Below are 25711 nucleotides of genomic sequence, written 5' to 3' on the forward strand. Positions count from 1 at the left end.
TCTCAGTTTACATATGTTAGTTTTGTTAATCAGGATTTTGGTTAATCACAACACTCTTCTCTACCTACATTCTGTCATATGTAATTTAATAGGATTTAAATTTGGATCCATGCTGAAATAAATACAGTGCTTTTTGAAAATCAGTTCTTTTCAGTAATTCTTTAAGTTTCTATTTTTGTTTATATTTTCTAATAAATTAATGAAACATTTTGTTGAAGAATAAAAAAACTAATACCGTAACCATTTTTACAGATGAACAAGAAGATGAGGATGCCATAGTCAACAGGATTTCGTATGTATTTTAAAATTCATTTTTTCTGTTTCTAATTTCGATGTCATAAATTCTTCAAATTTAATTTGTACCTTTGGGCATAAATGTGGGGAACAGTCACCTTTCTTATTGATATTAACCCTATCTTTAGAAACATATAAATATACAGTTGACTCTTAAACACCGTGAGAGTTAGGGACGCTGGCCCTGTGCAGTTGGAAATTGTGTATAATATTTAACTTCCCCAAAACTTAACTACTAATAGCCTACTATTGACTGGAAGTCTTACTGATAACATAAACAGTTGATTAACACATATTTTATATGTTATGTGTATTATATACTGCATTCCTACAATACAGTAGCTAGAGAAAAGAAAATCTTACTAAAATCATAAGGGAGAGAAAATACATTTACAGTACTGTAATTTTTTTAAAAAAAGATTTTATTTATTTATTTGACAGAGAGAAACACAGCAGAAGAGGGAGCACAAACAGGGGGAGTGGGAAAGAGAGAAGCAGGCTTCCTGCCAAACAGGGAGCCCAATGTGGGGTTTGATCCTAGGACCCTATAGTACTGTATTATATTTAGGGGTGCCTGGGTGGCTCAGTTGGTTAAGCGTCTGCTCTTGGCTCAGGTCATGATCCCTTGGTCCTGGGATGGAGTCCCACATCGGACTCCCTGCTCAGCTGGCAACCTGCTTTTCCCTCTGTTGCTCCCCCTGCTTGTTCATGCTCTCTCTCTTTCTGTCAAATAAGTAAAAATCTTTAATTAAAAAAAAAGTAGCTAGAGAAAAGAAGATCATAAGGGAGAGAAAGTCCGTTTACAGTACTACATGTATTTTTAAAAAGATTTTACTTATTTGATAGAGATATAGCGAAAGAGGGAATACAAGCAGGGGGAGTGAGGGAGGGAGAAGCAGGCTTCCTGCCAAGCTGGGAGCCTGATGTGGGGCTCAAGCTGGGAGCCTGATGTGGGGCTTGATCCTAGGACCCTGGGATCATGACCTTAAGCCGAAGGCAGACACTTCATGACGGAGCCACCCAGGTGCCTCTATAATACTCTATTATATTTAATTTAAAAAATTCACTTATAAGCGGACCTGTGCATTTCTAAGCCATATTGTTCAAGGATCAACTGTACATGGAAAAATGAGGATTGATTGTCTCCTGTTAAAATTTGCTTCTTTGAGGAGCTGAAAATTTTACCTTCAGAGGTTTTAGCCAGGAAGTGGGCTTCTGGTGGGAAAGTTGCTGGGCCATAAGAAAGAAAACTCTGGGTTGTTTAATGGTCTCCTGAGAAGACTGTGACAGTCTTGGAATAAGGAACAGACATCTGTTGTAGCAGCTGAGCATCTACCTGCTGTGAGCAGGTGGACGGTCTGATGATTCTTTAGGTTCCCTATAGCTCTTTTTCTGCTTATTTATGCTGATATATGATTGTTCTGCCCTTTAAATTTTTTGAGGTGTCAAACTGGATGGGAAGCAGTAAGTTTCTTTTTATCAGATTTTGCTTGACTAAAATTTGAAATCACACAGATACAACTACATTGGAGAGATTCTTATGCCAGGATTCTTTTTTATCGATACTTTGAAAATTATTTGGCATAGTCGTGAATTTATAGAAAAGTTAGAAATACAACAAAAAAAGAGCCTTTCTGCCCCAGAACTGTTTGAGAATTTGCCAACCTGGTTCTCCATTTCCTCAGGATACTTTTGTATATAATGCCTACAAACAGTGTGTCCTCCTGTGTATCTACCATACAACCATCAAAATAATGAAATTGAGGCTGTACCACTCATGCCCCATTCAGATTTACCAGTTGTCCCAGTCATGTCCTTTGTTGCGAAAGGACCCCGTTAAGAATCACAGGCTGCGGGATGCCTGGGTGGCTCAGTTGGGTAAGCGGCTGCCTTCGGCTCAGGTCACGACCCAGGGTCTTGGGATCGAGTCCCACATCGGGCTCCTTGCTCGGCAGGGAGCCTGCGTCTCCCTCTGCCTCTGCCTGCCTCTCTGTCTGCCTGTGCTCGCTCTCTCTGACAAATGAATAAATCAAATCTTAAAAAAAAAAAAAAAGAATCACACGCTGCTTGTAGTTGTCGGGTCCCTTTCGTTGCCTTCAGACTGAAACCCTTCTTCAGTGTTTTCTTGACTTCCCTGTCCTTGATGCTTCTGAAGACTGCAGGCCGGTTGTTCGGATTTGTGTCTTCATGCTTGGTATCAGATTATTCATTTTGTGCCTGGGGTGGGGCGGAGGTGAGGAAAGGGAGAAAGGCTGCCTGCACTTAACGCACACATACACAAATACTCTCACGTACTCTTACTCAGCCGTAAAAAGGAATAAGGTACTACAACGTGCAGGAACCTCAGAAACATCATGCTAAGTGGAAGAAGCCAGACCCGAAAGGTCGTTGAGTGTGTGATTCCATTTATGAGAAATAAACTAGTAAAGGTAAATCCATCCATGTCATATTGATGGTTACCAGGGACCAAGGGGAGGGCAGAATGGGGAACAACTCCTTAGTGAATACAAGGTTTTATTTTGGGGTGATGAAATGTTCTGGAACTAGAAAGTGGTGGTGTTTGCACAACACTGTGACTACACTAAATACCACTAGATTGTTCACTTTGAAATGGTTAATTTTATGTTATGTGAATTTCACTTAAATAAAAAAAATACTTTCAACTGAGAAGTGACTTGAATAGGGCTGATTTGATTCATAACTGAACAGTGAATTTAAATGGACCTTGCTTTACTAGGTTTGGTCATTTAAATTATTTTAAATGCCCTGGGGAAAACATCTGTAACTTTATATTGTGAATTCTTCTTGCTTTGTGGATTTAAAACTTAGGCCTATTACTTTATTTAAATTTATAGGATTAGGGGTTATAGTTTTATTTCAGACCATGACATTTATGAAAATTCTTCAGTGATTTATCATTTTTCTCTGTCTAAATTCCTGGTCTAGATAATTCACTTACCTCAAAAAGCTTCAGCAAATCACACACTGAATAAAGGGCAGATATAATTCCTTCCCAGTGAAATCCTCTAGGGATGAAGTAAGTACCTGTGAGATGTGTGCCACTCTCCTCTCTGTTTAGTCTGCGCTCCACTCTTGGTGGTACATTTCCATACATGCATTTGTGGATCAGTCACTTACGAACAGACCAGAACACAGCACTTAGGCTTTACCCTGCAATGCATTCTATGAAATGGTGGCTGTGCCTCGTTTCCTTCTGAGGAGGCTCAGGAGCCCTGACCTCCCCTTCTGCTTTCACCAGTTCTGCTGCCATCGCTGTTGCGGTGGGTCTGAGGGCTTTGGGTTCTCCTGGCGGGTGGTTCCTGCATCCCGTGAGTGGAGGCAGGCAGCTGGGGGAGCACTGACATTAAGGATGGGAGAGGGAGGAGGGGTGAGGGCACATAGGAGAATCAGGACTAGTCTGTTCCCTTCCACCGCCTCCCAGTGACCCTTCTGGCTTTCACTGCTTTTTTCCCCCCTTGTGTGATAGAATGAGTGAGAATGGAAGAGGAAGGCAGATCTGGATTCAAACTCTGAACTCAAGATTAAGTTCAGGTCCGAAGAGATTGAGAAACAAACATTTGTTTTCTCTTTGTGTGAAGGAGAGCTGCCACTTACTCTGTCATGCTGTTGTGTGGATTAAGTTGCATCTGCAGAGTAATCCGGACTTGGTGCTGGGGCATTGTACGTGGGACTTCGGGGTTGCCTCTCTTCTCTCCACCATCTTTCCTTCCCTTGCCCCCTCCACCGAAGAGGAGGAAGCGGAGGAGAGTCCTGCTAACCGGGAGAAGAAAGGGAAAGGGCTTGACAGGTTCTTAAGTGCAGTGGTTGGCAGCACTCCGGGGTCTCCACAGCTGGCTCAGCACCCATGGCAAAATGGAAGGCCTGTTCCTCGGCCTCCTCACCTCCCGTTAGCCCTGCGCTTGCTTTCTCCTTTGCTCCTCTGTTCTGCTCTTCGCCTGTACCTGCTTGTGCCTCCAGATGAACTTTGCAACCAAAAACTACATTTTCTGCGAGCTACTGTTGGCTAGTTAGTTGATTTGAGAATGAAATCGGAATGCCTAACTGGTGAGACTTTTACGAGCCTTTGCAGGTGAGAGGAGGGTTTCCATTGCAGGAGGTGGTCCTAGCATGACGTATCAGAGCCCCAGGGGGGTGACCTGGTGTGGGCTCTCAGGGTCTGAGAGGAGGGAGGGAATTTTCCCTGCAGAGGGAAATCCCGGCGTGGAGTGTGAGCTTGGGGGTGATGAGGGGCACCCGCACGTGTTTAGGGGTGCTCTGTCACAGGGTGTCAGAGGTTGGGGAGGGCACCCATACAGGATAACAGAGCCCAAGTAGGCTGGTGTCCCTGGAGGGATGGCCTGGCATGGGTATCAGAAGTCAGTGGGGAGGGAGGTAGGGCAGTCCAGAATGGGGAGTCACCTAAGCAGGAGGGTGGCTCTGGATAGGGTAGGAGTGTCAGATCATTTCCAGGGGATTGGTCCATTGAAGGTGATGGGGGCCATTTGCAGTTACAGGAAGGGGAGAAAAATGAAGATGAACAGGGTTGTTGCATTGCGGTTGGACTTGCCAGTGGACGGTCAGTGCGGCCTCATGGTTTTTGACACAAAGTTATCGCAGCAGATCTCGATGTAAAGGCGGGTGTAGGTAACTGTGTATATGTACCTGTATGCATAATGCGCACTTACAGTCCTTGCCCTGTCCGTTGGGAGCGTGACACCCCAGCGGCAGGGAGTATATTCAGCACCAGATCGGTATTTCTAAATACAATTTCCCACTAATAGGGACCCAGGCTCCTTGGGGGAGAAGCTGACTGCAGGGTAGGGGAGGGGAAGTTCCAGGCTCATTCTGTGCGTGTGGTACTGCCGGAGTGCAAGGAAGTGCCCCAAGAATGATGGGTACATGTCAAAAAGACCCAGAAGCCTCCGAGGGCTTTCCCACCAATCAGGGACAATCTCAGTGTCCGGAGAATGATTGTAGTGGACCCTACACAGAATAAAATAGAACAATCTTGAGTCCAAACTGATAGGAATCCGTAGATGAATAATCTTTCTTGGCAAGGAACAGGCTATTTTCCCTAGTTTCAAACTTAGCTTCCCACAAAATACTTATTATTTAAAAGGGAAAAGAGTGATGTTAGAGTCAGAGAGCCCTGGCAGACACCATCCTGACCAGTGGTCATCGGAACGTGACCAGCAATGGGGCAGACAAGGTCTAGGCCACCTGGTAGCCTGCAGAGAGAAGTGTGAAGCATTGCTTCTGTGATGCTCCTGCCTTGTGGATGTGACGGACGAAGCTGGGCCAAAGCTGAGTTCCTTTTTCCCCGCCAGCCTGCCCCAGCTGCGGCCTTCTCCACCACAGGCAGTGCCCGCTCTGCCGTTCCAGTTCTCAGGCTAAAACTCAGATCGGCCTTGAGTCCTCTCTGCCCCCGCCCTCAGGCAGTCCTGTGGGTTCTGTCCTCAGAATCTGCTCCGTTTCAGAAGGTGACGTTTGTGAAACGGTGCTTTAATCCGAGGGGCACTTCAGTAGGTCTGTAAGCCATGGCCACTACTGCCCTATTTCGACTTGACTCAGGGCCTTACCTTAGGGACCCCTTGCCAGCGTTGACCTGCACTGCTCCGGCCTTCTGTGAGTAGCTGTCACCCTAGGTGCCCACGGGCAGTGCGAGAGGGTGACCGCATCTTGTCCGAACATCCTGAGCCCAGTCATGGTACCTGGAATACATACAGTAGGTTCTGGAAGTGTTTTGTTGAGAGTTGGCGTCGTTGTTATGGTGACCATACGTTCAGGCTTTTCTGGATCGTTGATTTCAAATACTTTACCTATTTGTCCTCATAAGCTCAGTTTTTTGTCAGATTACAGGACCCAGTTTTTGATTTGGAAACTATGGTTGGTCTTCTTGCTGGTTGTGTGGTGAGTGTCATGTGAGCTGAGAAGAGAGGGATTGACTACTGAGAGGAATGTGGAGAGTGGTGGTTCGCAGGGCAAATGACATAAAGGGGACCCTAGGGACAGAGCTGACTGTGCCCTGGAGCACAGAGCGATGAAACGCATTGAGGTTTGGTGTACAAGACTGGGTACGTGGCACTGTATGTGGGAGTCTGTCGTGGCGAGAGGAGCCTTGCACACATACTGGAACAGCTGTGCAGGACCTGGAATGGTGAGCTTGTGGGTTTGATCCTGTTTTTAGCATTGGAAGGCAGAAATGGTAGTGGTTGGGGTAAGTTCCTCACTTGACTTGCAAGGACAAAACCAGAGAAGCGTGCTTCAGGCCACTGGCTGGTAGTTGCCAGAGTTGGCGGTGGACCGGGGTAGACATTGTTCCTAGTGCTTTTCCCAGGAAACGTGCCCACTCAGCTTCTAAGCCTTCTTCTGTGTCTGATTTGAGTTGTATTTTTGGTATGTATGATATGGTCTACATTTGAACTTTATCAATGATTTACTGAACAGAGAGGTTTCATGGTTGTTTTGGCTTTTAAGTAGGAAAACACTTCTTTTGGTTGCCACAAGATGGCATTGGTCTCAAAGTTACTCTAGTGGATGTTTATTTCCAGCGTTTAGTATGCATTTTTTCCTTATGTCTTCTTACATTTATTTTCACGTTGTTCCTATATTGACTTTAATGGAATGGATATTAAATTAAGGTTCCATCTATAATGTTGGTGAGGTTTTCTTTTCCTTTCCCTTTTAGTCTTAAAAAATTTTTAAAAAAAAAATCTTTAAAAAATTAGATAAAAAATTTTTGAACATTGCAGACATGTATAACTGAGAATGTGAAAGCCCACTCTCCTGTGGCATTGTTATATATTATGCTAGGTTTTTTTTTTTTTTTTTTTGGTACCTCTGTTTTCCTGTGTATATAAATGCATTTTTTGGGTGTGTGTGTGTGTGTGTGTGTGTGTGTGTGTAAGCATGTATTCTATTTATTGTCCATGCTTTCTCAGTTTTTGTTTTTTTACTTAATTTATTTTTGACATCTTTCTGTATTAGTATTTATTAGCAGTATCTTATTTTTAAAGATGACAAGGCAGTGTTTTAAATAGTTTAATAGTAGAATATTTAATAGTTAGATACTGTTTGCTAGTCTAATTTATTTTACCTTTACCTCTTTTAAGAGGTAGCTGACCAATGGCTTTGCTGAGTTTTTTTCCTTGAAATAACCATTTTGAATTGGTTTTTCATATGGTTTTCACAAGTATTTTTTTTCACCTGAATCAGTTTTTGCATTGCTGTTAGGATGTATTTGCCAGTTGTTAATGAAATGCAATTGTGGAATAAATATTTAAATGTAAAAGAGGAGAGAAACTATGGCTTATTCTTTGTAAAATGTGCAAAGTACTTTGTCTTCTGTATGTGATTCTTCTAGGGCCTGCTCGTTTGTGTTACTGACCTTTTTCACAGAGTGAGGAGTTTTGGAGTATACCTAATTGAACTTGTAGTATCATACATATAACATTTGTCTCCCAACTATACGTATTTAATGAAAATCTTATGTAACTCTTTTGGATTAAAAGATTTAAGAGTTTTTGTCCTTTTTGAATTCCTACTGTATTCCTTGCTTTTTCCAGTTGCTGGTGACAATGATCTCTTCCAGGTTGTTCTTGAGCACGTTCACCCTGGCAGTTTCAGCTGGGGCTGTTCTGCTTTTACCCTTTTCAATAATCAGCAATGAAATCCTGCTTTCTTTTCCTCAAAACTACTACATTCAGTGGCTAAATGGCTCCCTGATTCATGGTCAGTATATATTGCTTAATAATGAATGTTTTCATGTTTTTCTGCACTGTATTTTTAGATTTGCCTTTTCTTAATTTCCTTCATAATTTGCATCTTCCTCCATGAGTCCTTCATAAAATCAGAAAACCAGATTTTACTTACTATTCCTGTTCTTAGTTGTGACAGCCTTTTCTGTTTTACTTAATCAAGAACCAGTCTTTATACTTAATAATGATTTTGATAAGTAAGTTCTCATGTAAATATGTATCAAGAGAATTTTGGTTTATCTGGATATGTCAAAAGAACTCAACCTCCATTTAAGACCTAAAAACACTAGCCGTAGTTTTCTACTTCATTTATTTTCTCTTAGTTACTTTTTTCATTTAAGAATGTGTAATTGAAGGGGGAAAAAACTCTTTTGTTAAGTATGAACTTTAAAATTAATGTGGTTAAAAAAGTGACTTACTTGCTGTGGGCAACATGGTATATTGCTTGGAGGCCAAGTAGACCTGCATTCCAATCTTGACTCTACCATTTTCTAGAAATTTTTGATGAAGTAGGACATTTTAATTTTAATTTATAAAATATAAGATCTAATACATAGATCTTTTTTTATATGTTTCATTTCCTCCCCCCTTTTATTCTTATTGAATTATGATTTCTTTATATGCGAAACATCAGCTTTTTATTAGATTTTTGTAAATATGTCCTGGTTATTTTTCTTTTTAACTTTATTTGCTTTCTTGATTGACAAAATTATTAACATTTGTATTTTGCCCAGTGTGCAGTCTTTTTTCTTCCTTTGGTTTTTCTAATTGTTCTGTGTTTAGAGGATCCTTTCCCTTCCTGAGATGTGACAAATAATCCCTTCCCCTCCCTCATTTTCTAAAGATGACTTTGTGCATATCTCTTTATCTGGAATTTATATAGATGGCTACCTTTTCTCTCACTCCTTTGTGTTTAAAGAAATGCTATGTTTGCTGTACAATATTTGGAAAACAATATACAGTGAAGAAAATTAATGTTACCCAGAACCCTACAACTCACAGAGCTATTGGGAATACTGTGGCCTGTAGCCTTCAGTAAGGTGTATTCCTGTGGATACATAACCAGATGGAAACCTTCATGGACTCACTGATAATTTGTATTTTCCTAAATCAGCATATAAGGGGGAGGTTTCCATGCCATTAACTACTTTTCTGTGCAATTTACAGTAGTGCCTGAAGCTGTTATAAGCATGGATTGTTCCCATTTTTTTTTAACTAAAAAAGCTACATCTTTACAAATAAATATTTGTCCTTAGGATAAATTTCTGCAGTTTACTTTCCAGGTAAGCACACTTCAAAAGTTTTGAGAAGATATTTCCTGATTCCAAAAAGCTGTGTGAATTCCACTAGTGGTTTCACTTTCAGGGGTGGGATGGGGGAGGGGCTCGTCTTCCCAGAATGCATCTTCATCAACTGTGGGCGGTACTTAAAACGTGCCAATTCAAGGGGTGCCTGGGTGGCACAGTCAGTTAAGTGTCCGAGTCTTGGTTTCTGCTCAGGTCATGGTTTCAGGGTCATGAGCTTGAGCATCGGGTTCCATGCTCGGTGCGATCTACTTGGATTCTCTCTCTCTGCCCCACCCCCAAACAAATCTTTAAAACAATCATTCCAATTCAAAAACGTGAAACATTTCTCCTTGTAAATGTACATTTCTTTAATTACTAGTATGGTAGACATTTACAACATTTACAAAACATACTCGGAGGTCATTCATAGTTTTTTTTTTTTTTTTTAAAGGTTTTATTCATTTATTTGACAGAGAGACACACAGCGAGAGGGGAAACAGAAACAGGGGGAAGTGGAGAGGGAGAAGCAGGCTCCCCGCTGAGCAGGGAGCCCGAAGCGGGGCTTGATCCCGGGAACCTGGAATCATGACCTGAGCCGAAGGCAAACACTTAATGTCTGGAGCCACCATAGTTACTTTTTTAGTAAACTGCCTGCCTGTGTTTCCTTTGCCCATTTTTACAGTGTTTTTTCCCCCTTTTTCTTTTTTTAAATTACATTTTTAATTCTTGTTTGTTAACATACAGTATGATATTAGTTTCAGGTGTACGATATAGTGATTCAGCACTCCGTACACCACCCCGTGCTCATCACGATAAGTGTACTTCTTCATCCCCATCACCTATCTCACTCATCCCCCAACCACTCCTTCCCTTCTGGTAACCACCAGTTTGTTCTCTATAATTAAGAGTCTGTTTCCTGTGTTTCCTGGTTTGCCCCTCAACTCTTGTTCGCTTGTGCATTTGTTTTGTTTCTTAAATTCCACGTATGAGTGAAATCATAGGATCTTTGTCTTTCTCTGAGTGACTTATTTCTCCTAGCATTATATTCTCACTCCATCCATGTTGTTGCAGATGGCAAGATTTCATTCCTTTTTACACCTGCTTTTTTTTTTTTTTAAGTAATCAGTTGTTTATCAGGTTAATTGCAGACACTTTCCTCCCGTATGTCCTTTAATACTGCTTAAACTGTTTATTGACATGAAAAATTTTAACATTTTAGTTTAATCATATATTTGAATTTGGCCTTTGTGGTTTCCATTGTGCTTGAAAGTAGAAACAAATGGAGTCATGATGCTCTGAAGACCAAGTGAATTCAGCAACATTAGAACTAATTATTAAATGAATAATTTAATAATGACTTAATTTTTTGCTTAGCAATTGAAAAAAACTCAAATAAGCAAACTGAAATTGATAGAAAAAATAAATCTTCTACTGAAAAGTCCGCTGTTACTATGAAAGGCAGGAAACAACCTGGAAAGTAAAGGCTATGAATGTTTTGGTGAGTTATTTTTAGATGACTTGTTATTTGTTATTAAAAATATGTGAATAATATATAATTTAGAAAACGTTTTTTACATGTGTTGTCTAAAATGTTTGAGGAGGACTGTTTGGCATGGTTCCGCTTGGCCCTACCTTTCTGTAAAGCTGTAGGTACTATGGCACAGATGTTTTGCAGGGTTGGGCTCCAGGTGTTTTTACCAGCAGTGCAGGTGATTTCAAGCTGGGCTAACCGGTATGACAGGTCAACTGGCCTTTGTTTCCAGTTTCACTGAGTAGAAATTGCGTGCTATACTTAATGACCTTCACATACTCTAAATCAAGGTCATTTCTCTTATTCTATTTATGGACTGGAAGTAAGAGCTACTAACACATGACATGCCATATATTTGGAGGCCTTAACTCTGGAAGTAAATATATTTGTTTTATTGGTAGTCTTTCTCATGATGATGTAAAGTGTGCATGTAAGCTCGAATATTTTGTTTATAAATTAGGGCTTAGAGCAATGATTCCCACATAGTTGATTGCCTAATAAATGTGTTGAATGAAAATGTAATAAGCAATAATTTTGAACTCCAGTAAACCACATCCTCTGAAAGTCGGGGAACTAGAGGAAGAACCTTCTAGATGATGTCCCTGCTTCTAAATGTACTCTTGGGAATAGGTTTCAGGAGGCCTGGGGTGCAAGCCTCGGAAATTTTCCTTGAGGGTTTTATGACCCCTGGCTTTGTTTCTGTTAAATCTTTGGTATGTCTGTATCCTTTGCTGCATGTAGTGAATTTCATGAATCTTTAAATTCATCTTTCTCTTCTAAATTCATAGCTTTCTTTAACCTTGTCAATGACATTCGAGGGAGTGATTATTAGTCCCTAAGATTGTCTTGGGTTGAAGATTTTTTCAGCCTTAGACATGCTTGCTTCTTGGCTTTTAAAAAATCATTAATGGGCTCAAATTATGGTGATACTAAGACATGCCCTGAGTCATGTCCTGTTTTCTAGACACACTCTTCCTCACCTCCATTGTGGAGGAGCAGTCCAGGTTCCAGTTGGTGGTCAGGACTCCCTTCCTTGCTGGTTGAGAGGCTGGAGGACCACAGAGTGCTGGGCAGCAGTCTGAGCTTCCAGGTCCGTGGAATCACTGTTGTGTCTCCTGGTGGATGTGTTCCTCCCTTTGGAGCTAGAACCTCTAGCCTAGCAGCACTAGTTTCTAAGGTTATAGGAATAAGAGGCAGAAGGTTTGCTAGGGGTCAGTAGGGATACTAGTCAGTGCTACCACTTGCATTTCTGCCCCTTGATTCCTGGGCCTGTGAACCCTGGCTATGGGAGAAATGCCACCATGTATTGAACACAGATTCAGGGTAAATACAACTTCTTGAGTACCTTTCTTCAGCCCTGCGAGGTATTACCTCCTAGCTAGTACCATAACTGAGTCTTCAAAAGGGCATTCTGTTGAACCAGCTGCTTCAGGACGGCGGGAAACATGCATGGCCAGTGAATTCCAAGGGCATGGGCCCATTGTTGTTCTGCTGTGAGGTATTTCCTAGATCAGAAGCACTCCTGTGATGATGGTGGACAAGGCATTCTGAAAGTCCGCAGATAGTAGTTTTGGCAGCAGCTCACCTTGCGTTCAAGGTGAATCTGTACCCAGAGTAAGTGGCTGTTCCAGTGAGGACAAAATGTTGCCCTCTGCATGATGGGAGTGGCCCATTTCACTGAACCCACCACCAGGTAGCTGGCTAATCTCCCCTGGGAGTGGTGCCATAGTGAGGTCTCAGTGTTGGTTTTTGCTGCGGGCAATTAGGCACGCAGTGGTAACCGTAGCCAGATGAGTCCGATGAGTAGAGGTGCACATAGCTGAGCCCATGCCTAATCTCCACCCTGCCATCATGACCACTTTGTTTATGAGCTCATTGGACCAGGACAGGGGTGCTGGGGAAAGAGGCTGACTGGTGTCCTGTCCACTTGATTATTAAACTCCTCCTTTGCCAGTGTCCTCTTTTGACGAGCAGTCACATGGGACATGTATATCTTCACATTTTTTCACCATTCAGAGAGTTCTGTCTGTATACCTCTGCCCCAAATTCCCTTGCTACCAGTTTTCTAGTCATTTCTTCCTGACCATGTGGCACATCACTGGACACAACGCATGAATTTATAATCCCATGTCTGGCCATTTCTCCTCCCAAGCAAAGTGAACGGCCAGGAGCCTCGGGAGGATTTCCCTTCACTGCTGTCCTTCCGGGATGTTTCAGGGGGGCCCTAGTGCTGCGGCGTCCACTCTGGGTGCTGTTGTGCAGAACCATCTGTAAACCAGGCTGGAGTCTTCCCTCTGTCAGCTGACTGTAAGGAACTCCCTATGAGGCCCCAGGTGCAAGTTGGGGGAGAGAAGTAGTAGAGTAGGAGTGGGGACCATGGGCATTTGGGCCACTTGTTCATGTGACTTACTCGTACCTTCAGGGCCTGCTTGGGCTTGATCACGTCCGTACCACTTCTGTTGGATGGTGGAGTGCTGCTGCACATCCGGTGTTATGACTCGGTGGGTCAGATGACAAATACCCTGTTCACGATGGGCAGCTCCAGTCACGTGGTAACTTGGTGGCTCATGATGAAGTGTTCAGTCTCTTTTAAGGCCCAGTAACAGGCCAAGATCTGTTTCTTAAAAGAGACTGGTTATCTGTTATCTTCCTGTATGTCCCAGAGGGGCAGGGGCTGTAGTGCTGTAGGGCTTTGCTCTAAAGTCCTAAGGGCCTGTGCCGTGATCTGTCTCTAGTGCCTGCCAAAGGCTCCAACCAGCATCCCTGTCTGCCATGGACACTTAAGGCACCAGTGGATTTGTGGACCCGGTGGCCTGAGGAGGGGCGCAGCTTGCGCAGCAGCCTATACTTGTCGCAGAACCTTCTTTTGTTCTGGACCCCACCGTACACTGGCAGCTCTGGGCGTCACTCGGTAAATGAGCTGGAGTAACACATCCAGAGGGGTCGGTGAGGAATATGTTACCTCCAAAATCCCAAGAAGCCCGTGGACAGTTGTTCCTCTCTTGGTTGTAGGAGGAGCCCGATTCAACAGCTCATCCTTCTCCTGAGAGCTCTCCATGTGCTCCACACCACTAGACCCCTAGAACTTTGACTGACGTAGAAGGCCCCTGAATTATTCTTGGATTGATTCTCCACCTCTGACATGAAAATGTCTTACCCATAAGCCTGGATACTTGCTACTTCTCACTCACTAGATCCGGTCAGCACAATGTCATCATTAGAATAGGCCCCTGTGACATTTTGGGGAAGGGAAGGGCCATCAGAATTCCTGCACATTAAATCGTGACACAGGTCTGAAGGGTGGGAGGGCCCTGAGGGAAAACAGTGAGGGCGCTTTGCTGGCCTTGCAGCTGCGAGTAAACTTGCGGTGGGTCTTAGGGACAGAGATGGAGACAGAGGCCAGGAGTCACACACCAGGTACCAGTGTGTTAATTTACTCAAGCATTGAAACCACATCTGGAACAGCAGCTGGAACAACAGCAACAGTGGGGGGTCACCATCGAGTGAGGCTTATGGTAATCAACTGTCATTGTCCTAAGGTCTGTTCTGGGGATGTGGGAGTCACCACTTTTGTGTCTTTCTAACCCTTGATGGTGGCACTAATCTCTGCATTTCTTTCGGGGATGTGGCATGACTTTTGGTTTACTATTTTCCTAGTTAGAGGCAATTCTGGAGGCTTCCACTTGGTGTTTCCCACTGTAGGAGCCCTTACTACACAGGTCAGGGCACCAGAGTGGGAATTCTGTCAGTAGGAATTCTGTCAGGAATTCTATTCCTTGTGCATTCCGGCACTGGGCATGTGACCATAGACCGGGTTTGCAGACCCACTGGGACATCTGTGAGACCTGAGCTAATATTCCATTGACCGGCTGACCTCCATAAGCCCTTCCTCTGACTGGTGGGCCACAGTGGTGTTTTGGGTCTCCTAGATTTAGTGTCAGGTCACAGCCAGTGTTTAGTAGTCTCTGGAAAGTCTGAGGGTTTCCTTTACCCCAGTGCAGTTATATCATCCACATTCGTCAGTCATTTAACATTTTGTAAAACTTAGCAGATTTTCTTGAGTTGTTATTTGTCTTCTTGGTTAAGCCTTTTGTGAATTTATGCCAAATTCTTTGAGGTCTCAGAATATGTCTGAAATTATCTTTATCATTGCTCCAGTACTTTCACACTGAAATTGTCCAGTAAAGATTCATCGTTCAGTGAATAAAAGTTATTTATTGTGTCATTAGCAATACCTTGGTTAAAAGAAGAACTTAATTTGAAAAGAAATAGAATGACTTACCTATAAAATTGTCAGTATGGATGGTTTTGATCGCTTGTGCCTTAGTGTAAATCACATGGATTAGGCCAATATGAGTGTTGATAATGCTTTAGTGTGTTTAAAAATATTTAGTTTGAATTAAATACAGTGTTTGGATTTTGGGCACATGAATTTAAGAGGTTACATGTTAACCAAATTACGGTAGATGGCCACTTCACTTCTGTGGGCCAGAATTGAGTAATGTAAATAAATAAAATATTACTCTTAGTTCTAAATCTGTATCATGTAACAAGATGTATCTCTGTCTACAGTGAGAAAATTATTAAAACAGCTTGAAAAATGTGATGTACAAAAGTGATATCAGAGCTGGAATGAGGCAAAATGGTAATCCTGTGATTATGGGCAGTTTTAGCCCAGTGTCTGTCAGCCAGACGCAGTTGAGCTGTGTCCCATCGCTCACTTAGTGTGGGTATGACATGGCCAGCAACTATAGTTATTCTAGGATGGTACAAAGAGAGCAGAGATGACAAATTCAAATGGTAACTAAAATTTGTATTGTCACTTTTATTGTTAAAATTGGAAAAGGGTGAAAAATGGACAGAAAAAAAAGAAAGCATCAATTTGTATTCACTTTCTTTGTATCCTGTTAAAAACTTAGAAAAATACGAAATTAGTGAGTTCCACAGGTTGAAAAACTGATACACAGGGGATTTTCTTCTCTGGGTGATAGACATGTCTTGGAATGAGATGGTGACTTGTGAATGCACTAAATGCATTGAATTATTCCCTTTCAGTGGTAATTTCATGTTATGTGAGATTAAAGTTAAAAACTAAACAGGAATAAATCTTTGGAGGGTAGGAGAATAATGGTGTTCAGTTGTACCCTTAAATGGTCAGGAAATCGTTCTTCAGTTCTTTAAGGTATCCCCCCACTGGGGGTCAATTTTTGCTAAGCTGTCAATACTTACTTATGAAACAGACAGAGACACCTATTTATAACATGATTGCCTAGTTGACATTTAGTTGTTAAGAGATAGCCACCATGATCTGTGTGGGCTTCTAAGTCCATGCAACATTTGGGTCATTTTCAAGGCTGCCTGGTTTTTGCTTTCTAACAAGCTTTCTGCTTCTTTGCGTGTATGCGCGTGGCTTAGCAACCATGGGTATGTGGGTGGCTCGAACCAGCTTCAGTTTCTACTGCCTGCCTCGGGTAAACCTGGAGTTTATGTGGAGTGCTTATCCCATCCAGATGGCTCTCTGACCTCTCAGAGCTTACAGTTAAATACCTTGCTACTCTTGTTTCCCCTAAACAGCATCGCAACCTCAGGCTAGAGAACTCTGTGTGCTTAGCATGGAGGCCACCTCTTTGACTTACTCTGCCTCAGGTCAGGCAAGTCCCTTCTCTAAGTGACAAGTTTCTGGCATGGGAAGTGAGAGCACAGCACAGACTCACACAGCTCTAACCAAACTTCAGTAATCTTCATGAATAAACCCTTCTTAGTTTGTTGTAGGTCTTCAGAGTCTTTAAAATAATATTATCCAGCTTTATAGCCTCGGGGTGGTGAGCCAAGCGGGGGGCCCCGCCGCTCTGCCCCGTCAGAGCGGCGCGCCGCCGCACTGAGATTTGAGAGGCTTGGGCCTCGCACATGCACTTTGGGCACCTTCAGTCGCTGGCCCTTTATGCGCAGGTGCAGCCACGCGGGTTTCAGAGGTGCGCAAGCGCATTTGTGCTTGGCGTCATGGTTACGGTTGTTAGGTGCTCCAAGATTCCAAACCGTTGTGGGGTCGGTTTGGCTTATCTCTAGCACTGGTGCTGGTGTGTAGAAGCGGTGAAAAGCCCAGTGGAAGGTGAAGTGTTGGTGAAGCCTCTAGGCTTTGCAATGAAGAAGTTTTTTGGTTTCAGGACTGGGAAGGTTGGTTCATCCATGACCTTTCGCAGGGAAGTGATGAATGACTTGAGGGCCCCAGTTGTTAAGAAGGGAGAATTCAACGAGTCCCAGTGGCTGTATAACATCCGAATGAAAGATCTCAAAGAGATCCACAGAGTTGCCATCATGAACAACATATTGAAAATGCAGCGGTTGCTACTGCTTGGGAAAGACGTGAATAAAAGAGACAAGAAAAAACGGTAATAGAGCTGTAAGGGCCTGCTTAGCCAGAGGGAGTCATTTTGTGAACTTAGATTGACCCTGCCCCTCCCAGAGGAACTTACTTGCAAAGTCCAGTTACAAGGGCGGGTCAGGCCAGGTGAAGACATCCAATCAGTGGGGTGTGCATATATCTACTAGGGTAAATTGAAATTCAGTTGGCCACTCATGTGTAACCTAGCAGTTTTCTCTGTGTGTTGCAGACCTATTGCAATCTCACTGGTCACCTGTGTATAGCCCGGCTAATCTACCTCTATAAAAGTTAGTCTGTTATTTTTAATGGACATCTTTTTATACGATAATGTTATAAAAAAAGATCTATTCCCATAATAGATCAACTTCTGGGCTACAAATTCTTTCGATAAAATCCAATATATAATTTATATCTGTGTCCACTTTGTATGTATGTTATTTACTGACTGGCTGTCGAAAGAAATTTTGAATTGGGAAGATGGTTCTGTTTGTGATTAGGAAGACATATTTCTCAAAATGTGTACTCTTCTTGTATTTATCGACATTCCATAAAGCAAATAAAATCATCACGGTTTAAAGAATTTTGGGTTACACCTGCTCTCTTTTATCATTGTGATGACATTAAGAAAATTTTTGGAATCACTATAGTGTACACCTGAAAGTAATATAACACTGCATGTTAACTGGAATTAAAATAAAAACTTAAATTTTTATAAGCAGACAAATTTACCCTTCCAGATATCAAAATGTATCTTAAATTTCCACAATTTACACGGTTACTAATAGCTGAAAGGACAGATTAATGAATGGGGCAGAGTAGAAAATGCCAAACACCCAAATATGGTGACATTTCATATTAGTAGGAAAAGGTGAATCATTCATAAGTGGTGGAGAAATATCTGTTATTTATTTTTTATAATAGTATTGAATACTAATATTGATCATTGGTAATTCTTGATTTTCATATGATCTATAAATCTAAATATCTAATAAAATGAAGAAAATAATTTCATTTTTATTTAATATAATGTATATAAAATCTATCATATATAAATATATGATATATTTATGTATAAGATATATAAAATATTTATTATTTAATATACAAAAATATATAAAATATGTAATCTATAAAAATAAAACTGGCCCTGTCTATTTGAATCCTGAGCTTCCTTTGGCTTAAATTTCTTGAAAATCAGAGTGAAGAATTACTTAAAAAGAATTCTTCATTATTTTAGTCCTCTTTTCCCATAATGCTTTCAAGAACTAAAATGTATTTAAATGCCAACCATGTGACTAGAACTGCAGTAGAACTGTTGTATGTATATACCATTATTTCAGTTAACGTAAGGCACATTGATTGTGTGATGCCCCACCATTTTATATACCAATAAGAAATCTTAAAAAATTCTGCCAATTATAGTTGTAAGACATTTTGAATTATAAATTGCATCCCAATGTCAGAGATACTAAAAGGTGACAAAATGAGCCTCCTAGAATCATTGATATATAGTATTCCTGTGAATATTTAAAACATATCTGAGAAGTAGGCATAATTGTATCACTTTACCTAATAGGAGAGTTGTCTTTGTACAGTAGTAGCAATAGTAATAGTTATAATAATAATATGTAACAAACTTTGCATAGATCCTCATTTAAGCATGGTGACGAGGTCTTGTGAGATAACTATTCTTTATTTTATTTTTATTAGTTTTTAGTAATCTCTATAGCCAACACGGGGCTTGAATTCATGACCCTTGAGATCAAGAGTTACATGACCTTCAAACTGAGCAGGGCAGGGGACACGAGATAACTATTTTCATGTCCATTTTGTTGAGGAGGAAATTGAGGATAAGGCTGAGTAATAACTATTAAGTGACAGAGTTAAGTAGGATTTAAACCCAGGTTGAGCTGAATCCTGAGGTCACGCTCTACCTAGTCAGATAGCCCGCTCTTTTACTAGCATGGTGACTAATCACTAATACATATTGTACTTTCGTCAAAAGAAAACTAAATCTTTGTTTTTGAGTCAAAGGAATAAGATGCTATTTAACGTTTACAATTACATGAATTAACTGCATGTTTTGAAGTAGTGCACTATAATTTCCTAAAACGTTCTTTCACTTTCCTAGGACTCCTCTCCATCTGGCCTGTACCATTGGCCATGCCGACATGGTGACTCTTCTTGTACAGAGGAAATGCCAGCTTAATCTCTGTGATAAAGAATGTAGGACTCCTCTAATGAAGGTGTGTGGTAGCAGCTGTGTCTGCCTGAGATGGATTTGATTGAATTACGTAGAATGAAACTTTATTGCATTTAAATGTAACTAATTGGTGAAAACTGTGGCATGCTTGCTTTAAATTCCCAGAACTTACACTCTGTTTCTTGGGATACTACTGACAGGCTATACAATACCAGGAAGAGACATGTGTAACTATTCTCTTAGAACACGGTGCTAATCCACACCTTACGGATAACTTTGGCAATACTGCCCTCCACTATGCTGTTGCTGGTGACAACACGTCAATAGTAGAGAAGCTGATTTTATACCATGCAAATATTGAAGCAAGAAACAAGGTACGTCAACTTTATTGATAGAGTATTTGAAATTTTAAAACATACATATAAATTTTTTTAGCGACAAAACATTTATTTACGTATTTATTTATATATGTAATAAATAATAAATACTGAATTCGATACATCAAGTCCTATCACCACGGAAACAACTCCAAAGCCAGGGCAGGGAGAACTAGAGATCGACGATGCGCACAGAAAGGGCAGAGTTCTGTTTCCCAGCCACTCTTCCACCCCAGAAGGAGAATCTTCCCATTAGTGCTTGGGAGTGGATGGTGGGCTCAGAGCCCACAAAGGATTGAAGGCCTGGAGGGGAGTGAGGTGATGATGGAGGCTGAGTGCTGTGCAGGGGCTTAGGAAATGGGTGCTGCTGGGAATGGGTGGGAGACCATGACCCAGTGGGGTAACTTGAGTGAGTGCAAGTGGGAGGAGAAAGCAGCAGGTTGCAGGCCCTGGCCACTCCAGGCCCCAAGGTTCTGAAGATGAGAGCAGGGGGATCGGGTCATGACATCCTACAGGGGCGTCTACTTGCGCTCATAGCCACTCTGCCTGCCATGTACCGCAATGGGGTCTCCCATTTCACAGAGTAGTTCCTGCTCAGCATTGTGTAGGTCCTCGGGGGGGTATAGCTGTGCATGGGGAGTAGTGGAGGACCGCGCTCACTATTCCACTTGTTATTTCTTTGACGTGCGTCACCTCCTACCACTGCCCTTAAGGAAGCACTGTTGGTTGACATAGATAGGGTCAATTTTTCATATGTAGAAGCTCGAGCATTCCCTGAATGAAAATATTTTGAAATAACTTAATTGTCTAAGATTTCCCTTTATTTTTATTTTTTAATTTTTTTTTCTTGAGCGTACTTTTTGGAAATACATTTTTGTAGGAACTGTAAAGAAAGAAAGCAGGAAGAAAGCACATATACAGACTTGTAAGAAGAGAAGCATGTTCTTCACATAGCAAGAATTTTTATGCCTCGGCTTCTAACCCAAGGAGTACTTCTGAGTAATTTTACATGGAATATGCTTTATTCTGCTCTAAGACCATGATCTTGTTATAGAGATAGAGAAGTGATCTATGTCTCTATGATTCAGTTGATATTAACACTAATCTTTGATACATTTTCATTCTTAAATGCAGCAATTATCTACAATTGCTTATAGTTACTAAGATTTAGTTGACCCAAGTGTTGGTTTTCTTCAAGTTTTGAAAGAGGCCGGCTTTGGCTAACAGTGCTGTAAACTGTCAAGTCAGTTATTCGAAGTTTTAAGATTTCACTTTAATGAAGTTTAAAAAAAAAAAAAGATTTTATGTATTTGAGAGAGAGCGTGAGAGACAACACACATGAGTAGGGAGGAAGGGCAGAGGGAGAGGGAAAAGTAAGGGAGCCTGATGCAGGGCTGGATCCCAGGACCCCGAGAGCACGGCCTGAGCCGAAGGCAGACGCTTAACTGGCCGATCCACCCAGATGCCCCAGAGCTGCTCTTTTAATTCAGAGTGCATCTCCTCAGTGACCCATTTGGAGCAAGAGTGCTTTATGTTGACATCTGGGATCCTGATACCATTGATAGAAGAGAATCAAGCATGTTGGTATAACCTGGAGAAAACCTTCACCTTTATTGGAAAGCTCTCGACACTGTATCCCTGAAACTCTAATTTCTCAAATGTTAATGTTTGCCGTGAAAAGTATTGTCAAATGGGGATAAGCAAATTTAAACCGATTTCTTTTGTGCGAGAGATATAGTGCAGTTCTGTAATATTTCTCAAACATAGAGGATCATTGACTCTTTCTATTGAGGCACAATCCTCACCTTCCAGCAAAGTGTGTGTTCTTTGGGATATAATTTGAGAAACACTACTCCAGAGATAATCATTTAGGCTGTTAACTCAGTAAAAATACTTTAAACTTTTACAGCTATGTCTTAGAGTTTGGAGATATAGAGATAAAAAATAGTCCCTTCCCTCAGAAAGCTCTTGGTTTCGATGGGGTGCAATAAAATAATTGGAGTATACAATGCTAAATGCTGTGATAGAAGCCGAGATTCTTGGAACCAGCCAATGTTTGAAGTAAGATTTGGAGAATGACTACAGTTAATCTGTTGAAGAGGTGGAGGAGGGCTATTTAACTTAATTTGTTTTATTTTTTTCAAAAATATTTATTAAGTTGAGAGAGTGAGAGTGGGAGAGAGAGCATGAGCAGAGGTGTGGGGCAGAGGGAGAAGGAGAAGCTGACTCCCCACGGAGCAGGGAGCCTGACATGGGGCTGCATCCCAGGGCACTGGGCTCATGACCTGAGCTGAAGGCAGAAGCTCAGACTGAGCCACCCAGACCCCCTGAGGAGGGCTGTTGTAAAGAGAAGGAGCAGCTGGTGAAAGCAGGGGGGTGAGGGAGGGTCGGGGGGTGGGGAGGATGGGGGGATGGGGAGGATGGGGGGTTTAGAGTACTTATATATGTGTTTAAGTTTAGAGGATCCTTTATAGGTTTTAAAATTCAGTATGGAAATATGTAACTTTGTAAATTATAAATTGTAAATGATAAATTGTTTTTACACTTTTACAGTTGGAACTCACACCTTTTTTACTTGCTGTAAATGAAAACAAACACCAAATGGTGGAATTGTTAATTGGAAAAAAAGCAGATGTACATGTGGTTGATAAGTCCAAAAGGTACAGTAGTTGTCTTTTTTTAAACCTTATATTGTTCTAGGATGGTAACAGTTAAGTCAAACTAACTTAATAAGAAGAGGATTAATTTATAATTATATAGTGAAAAATGTCGACATGTCATCAGTTAGGCAGAAAGCAGTTATTCTGATGGGGCAATATGAAGAACAGTATACGGCAGAATTTATATTCCTTCATATCATTAACTGATGTGATTTGCAATCTTTTTTTTTCTGCCATGTGATTTTATGTTAGCTAAATGGGTTTCATATTAGTTTTATTATAAAGTGTGGACTCCTTTTATTTTATGACACAATACTGAACTTCTTACCCTTTTATAGTATTTTTTGGAAACTTCTACTTCATATATATTTTCTTTAAAAGATGCATATTAAACATAAATAGGAGTTGTTTTATCTTTTGAATGACTCCTTGCTTTAAATTGCCTTTTTTTTTTAAAGAATACTGATGTTAGATGATCCCTAAGTGATTATTAATTAGTATTACCAGATAGTGTGGGCTTATCATCCTTTTTCGTGTTCAGTATATTTTTTGTTTTGTTTTGTTTTGTTTTCGTTGGTAAGGGTAGAAGGATGAAAGATAACTTTAATTGAATAGATTTTTCTTTTAGTGAGGACAAATCATAGGTTGGTGATAAAGAGAAAAGAGATGGACTTTAGATAGACACAAGACTAGGTTTACTTCCTTTCCTACTTGCTGGGTATGTGACTTTGGAAACATTACTTATCATCACCAGATACATTCTCTCATATGAAAAGGAGGATAATATATCCTTCAAGCGTTGTTGTGTGTAAATAATATCTTACATATATAGTATTTAATTTAGTGCCTAACACATGCTTATCTTAGTATCATTAACTGCAACTATGACTCTTTTGTTACTGTTAGTGTGAATACTGTTATTTTAAGCCTGCAAATAGCTTTTTTGTTTTTTTTTATTTTTTTATTTTTAAAGATTTTATTATTTTTTGAGAGAGAGAGAGCATGAGCAGGGGAAGGGGTTAGAGCAGGGAGCCATATGTGGGGCTCAATTCCAGGACCCTAAGTTCATGACTGAGCTGAAGGCAGACGCTTAAATGACTGAGCCACCCAGGCACCCCTGCAAATTACTTTTTATACAGACCTGTCCTCTAGAAGGCATGGAGGTACACTGAATCAGCTTAAGGAAGAAATGGGGAATTCTTTTTTAAAAGAATTTAGCATAGTTTCTTGTTCATCAAGTGACTTTAAATTAGCAACTTCTACTCTCATACCCAGGGGGGACAAGAGGCTTCTTTTTTGTCCTTTAATTTTAGCCATGGAGGTAATTTACAAAGATAAACACTTGAACGTGTTAATGGTCAATTCTGGACCGACAGGCAAGATATTAATCTGGTAAAGTATATGAAATTTGCTGTTTAGATAACTCTGAGTTCCTAAGGGTGAAGTTATGTCTCTGTTATTTTAGAACAGCCCTCATGCTTGCTGCAACTCTTAAATCTCCAGATGTAGTCAGGCTTCTTCTTCAGCAAGGTGTTAATACCTCTTCTCAAGATGAATGTGGATGGACGGCAGAAGACTATGCTGATCTTTGTGGATTTTATGTGTAAGTGTGTACATTAAAATGTTAGTTATCACTAAACTGAAGTTTAAAATAGTTTAACTCTTAGTTCTTATGTAGTGGTTGAGAGTTCGTAGTTTGATTTGGGCAATGTTGGGATGGCAGTGAGTTAGCCCCCATCATTTGCCAGAAACCAAGACAAAGGCTAGACTAGTTAGCAATAACAACGGGTGCAGGATTCTTTATCTCAGGACTATTGAGACCTTTGTCTTTAGGGATCTTAACTGTATCTGTTTCATTCCAAGGATAACTCTTATGCATGGGGTACAAAGAACGTTACATTTGTGTGTGTGTGTTTTTTTTTTTCCTTCCTGCCTCCATCCCTCCCTCCCTCTCTTCCTCTCTTTGTAGATTTTATTTATTTATTTCAGAGAGGGACAGGGTAGGGACAGAGGAAGAAGCAGATTCCCTGCTGAGCAGGGAGCCTGATGTGGGGCTCAACCCCAGTCCCCCAAGACTGTGACCTGAGCTGAATGCAGATGCTTAACCAAGTGCCAAGTGAGCCACCTAGGTGCCCCAACATCCAACATCTTTTTTTTTTTTTTTCCTAACTAGTTACTTGGGTCTTGAGATGTTCAGTTTAGTAGAAAACCCTATACTTTCCCTTGAGGGTTATCTCTTATACTTTCCCCCTTGAATTTTCCAGGAACCTAAGGAGTTCCCTAAGACCAAAGAGACCATCCTCTTTCGCAAGTCATTTGGAGGGAAAAAAGGACATTCTTGTCATTCCCTTGTTTCCTTTGATTCTGTTGCTGCAACATTGCTGTGTGTAGTACCTTGGTGACTCTGTTAAGCGACTGTCTTTGGCTCAGGTCATGATCCTGGAGTCCCAGGATCGAGTCCCCCAACTGGCTCCCTGCTCAGCAGGGAGTCTGCTTCTCCCTCTGACCCTCCCCGCTCTCATGTTTTCTCCCTCCCTCTCTCATTCTCTCACTCAAATAAATAAATAAATATCTTTAAAAAAAGAAAGAAAACTAAAGATTTTATTTTTTGAGAGAGAGAGTGAGAGCATGAGCAGGGGAAGGGGTTAGAGCAGGGAGCCAGACATGGGGCTCAATTCTAGGACCCCAAGATCATGACTGAGCTGAAGGCAGATGCTTAAATGACTGAGCCACCCAGGCACCCCTGCAAATAACTTTTTGTGCAGACCTGTCCTCTAGAAGGCAATGTTATTTTTCTGCAGTTTGGTTATGGTTATGATTGACCTTTGCTCCCAGGATGCCCTTGCTGATCCGCATTCCTCAGTCTTCGTGGTGACCCACGATGAGACTTCAAAGTTACAACATTTTTTAGTTTACGACATATGCTTGTATGCTCAGCTGCTATTCCACGGCACCAGCACCCTGTTCTGGCCGCTGGGCCCCCTGGCTTTAGCCACACACACCCTTCCCTTCGCACTCAAAAGCCTTACATGAAGCCCATATGTTAGCACAGACCTTCATAATGAAGTACCGCTTGAGGATTTTGCTTTTCTATCCCGCTAGCAGATGGCAGTTGGGACCCTTCTAAGCTGTTAGAGAGGTTCAAGTAATGCTACAGGAAGAGCCTGGACTTTCCTTTCTCCTTTGTTTCTAGGCCTATATCTCAAGCCTGCTTTAAATCC

General features: G+C 41.3%; 1 protein-coding gene across 1 annotated transcript; it reads left to right on the top strand.

Annotated features, from left to right (window-relative positions):
- Positions 1-257: 257 nt before the first annotated feature.
- Positions 258-24097, top strand: LOC308337880 (uncharacterized protein; the record flags this gene model as incomplete). Its single annotated transcript, XM_080831425.1, has 5 exons — positions 258-292; positions 19382-19496; positions 19654-19827; positions 22384-22490; positions 23956-24097. Exons 2-5 carry the CDS (start codon positions 19422-19424, stop codon positions 24095-24097), a joined length of 498 nt encoding a protein of 165 aa, XP_080687551.1. The 5' UTR covers positions 258-292; positions 19382-19421.
- Between the last annotated feature and the right edge of the window lie 1614 nt (positions 24098-25711).

Source organism: Martes martes, assembly GCF_963455335.1.
Source record: "Martes martes genome assembly, contig: scaffold_57, whole genome shotgun sequence".
Lineage (NCBI taxonomy): Eukaryota > Metazoa > Chordata > Mammalia > Carnivora > Mustelidae > Martes > Martes martes.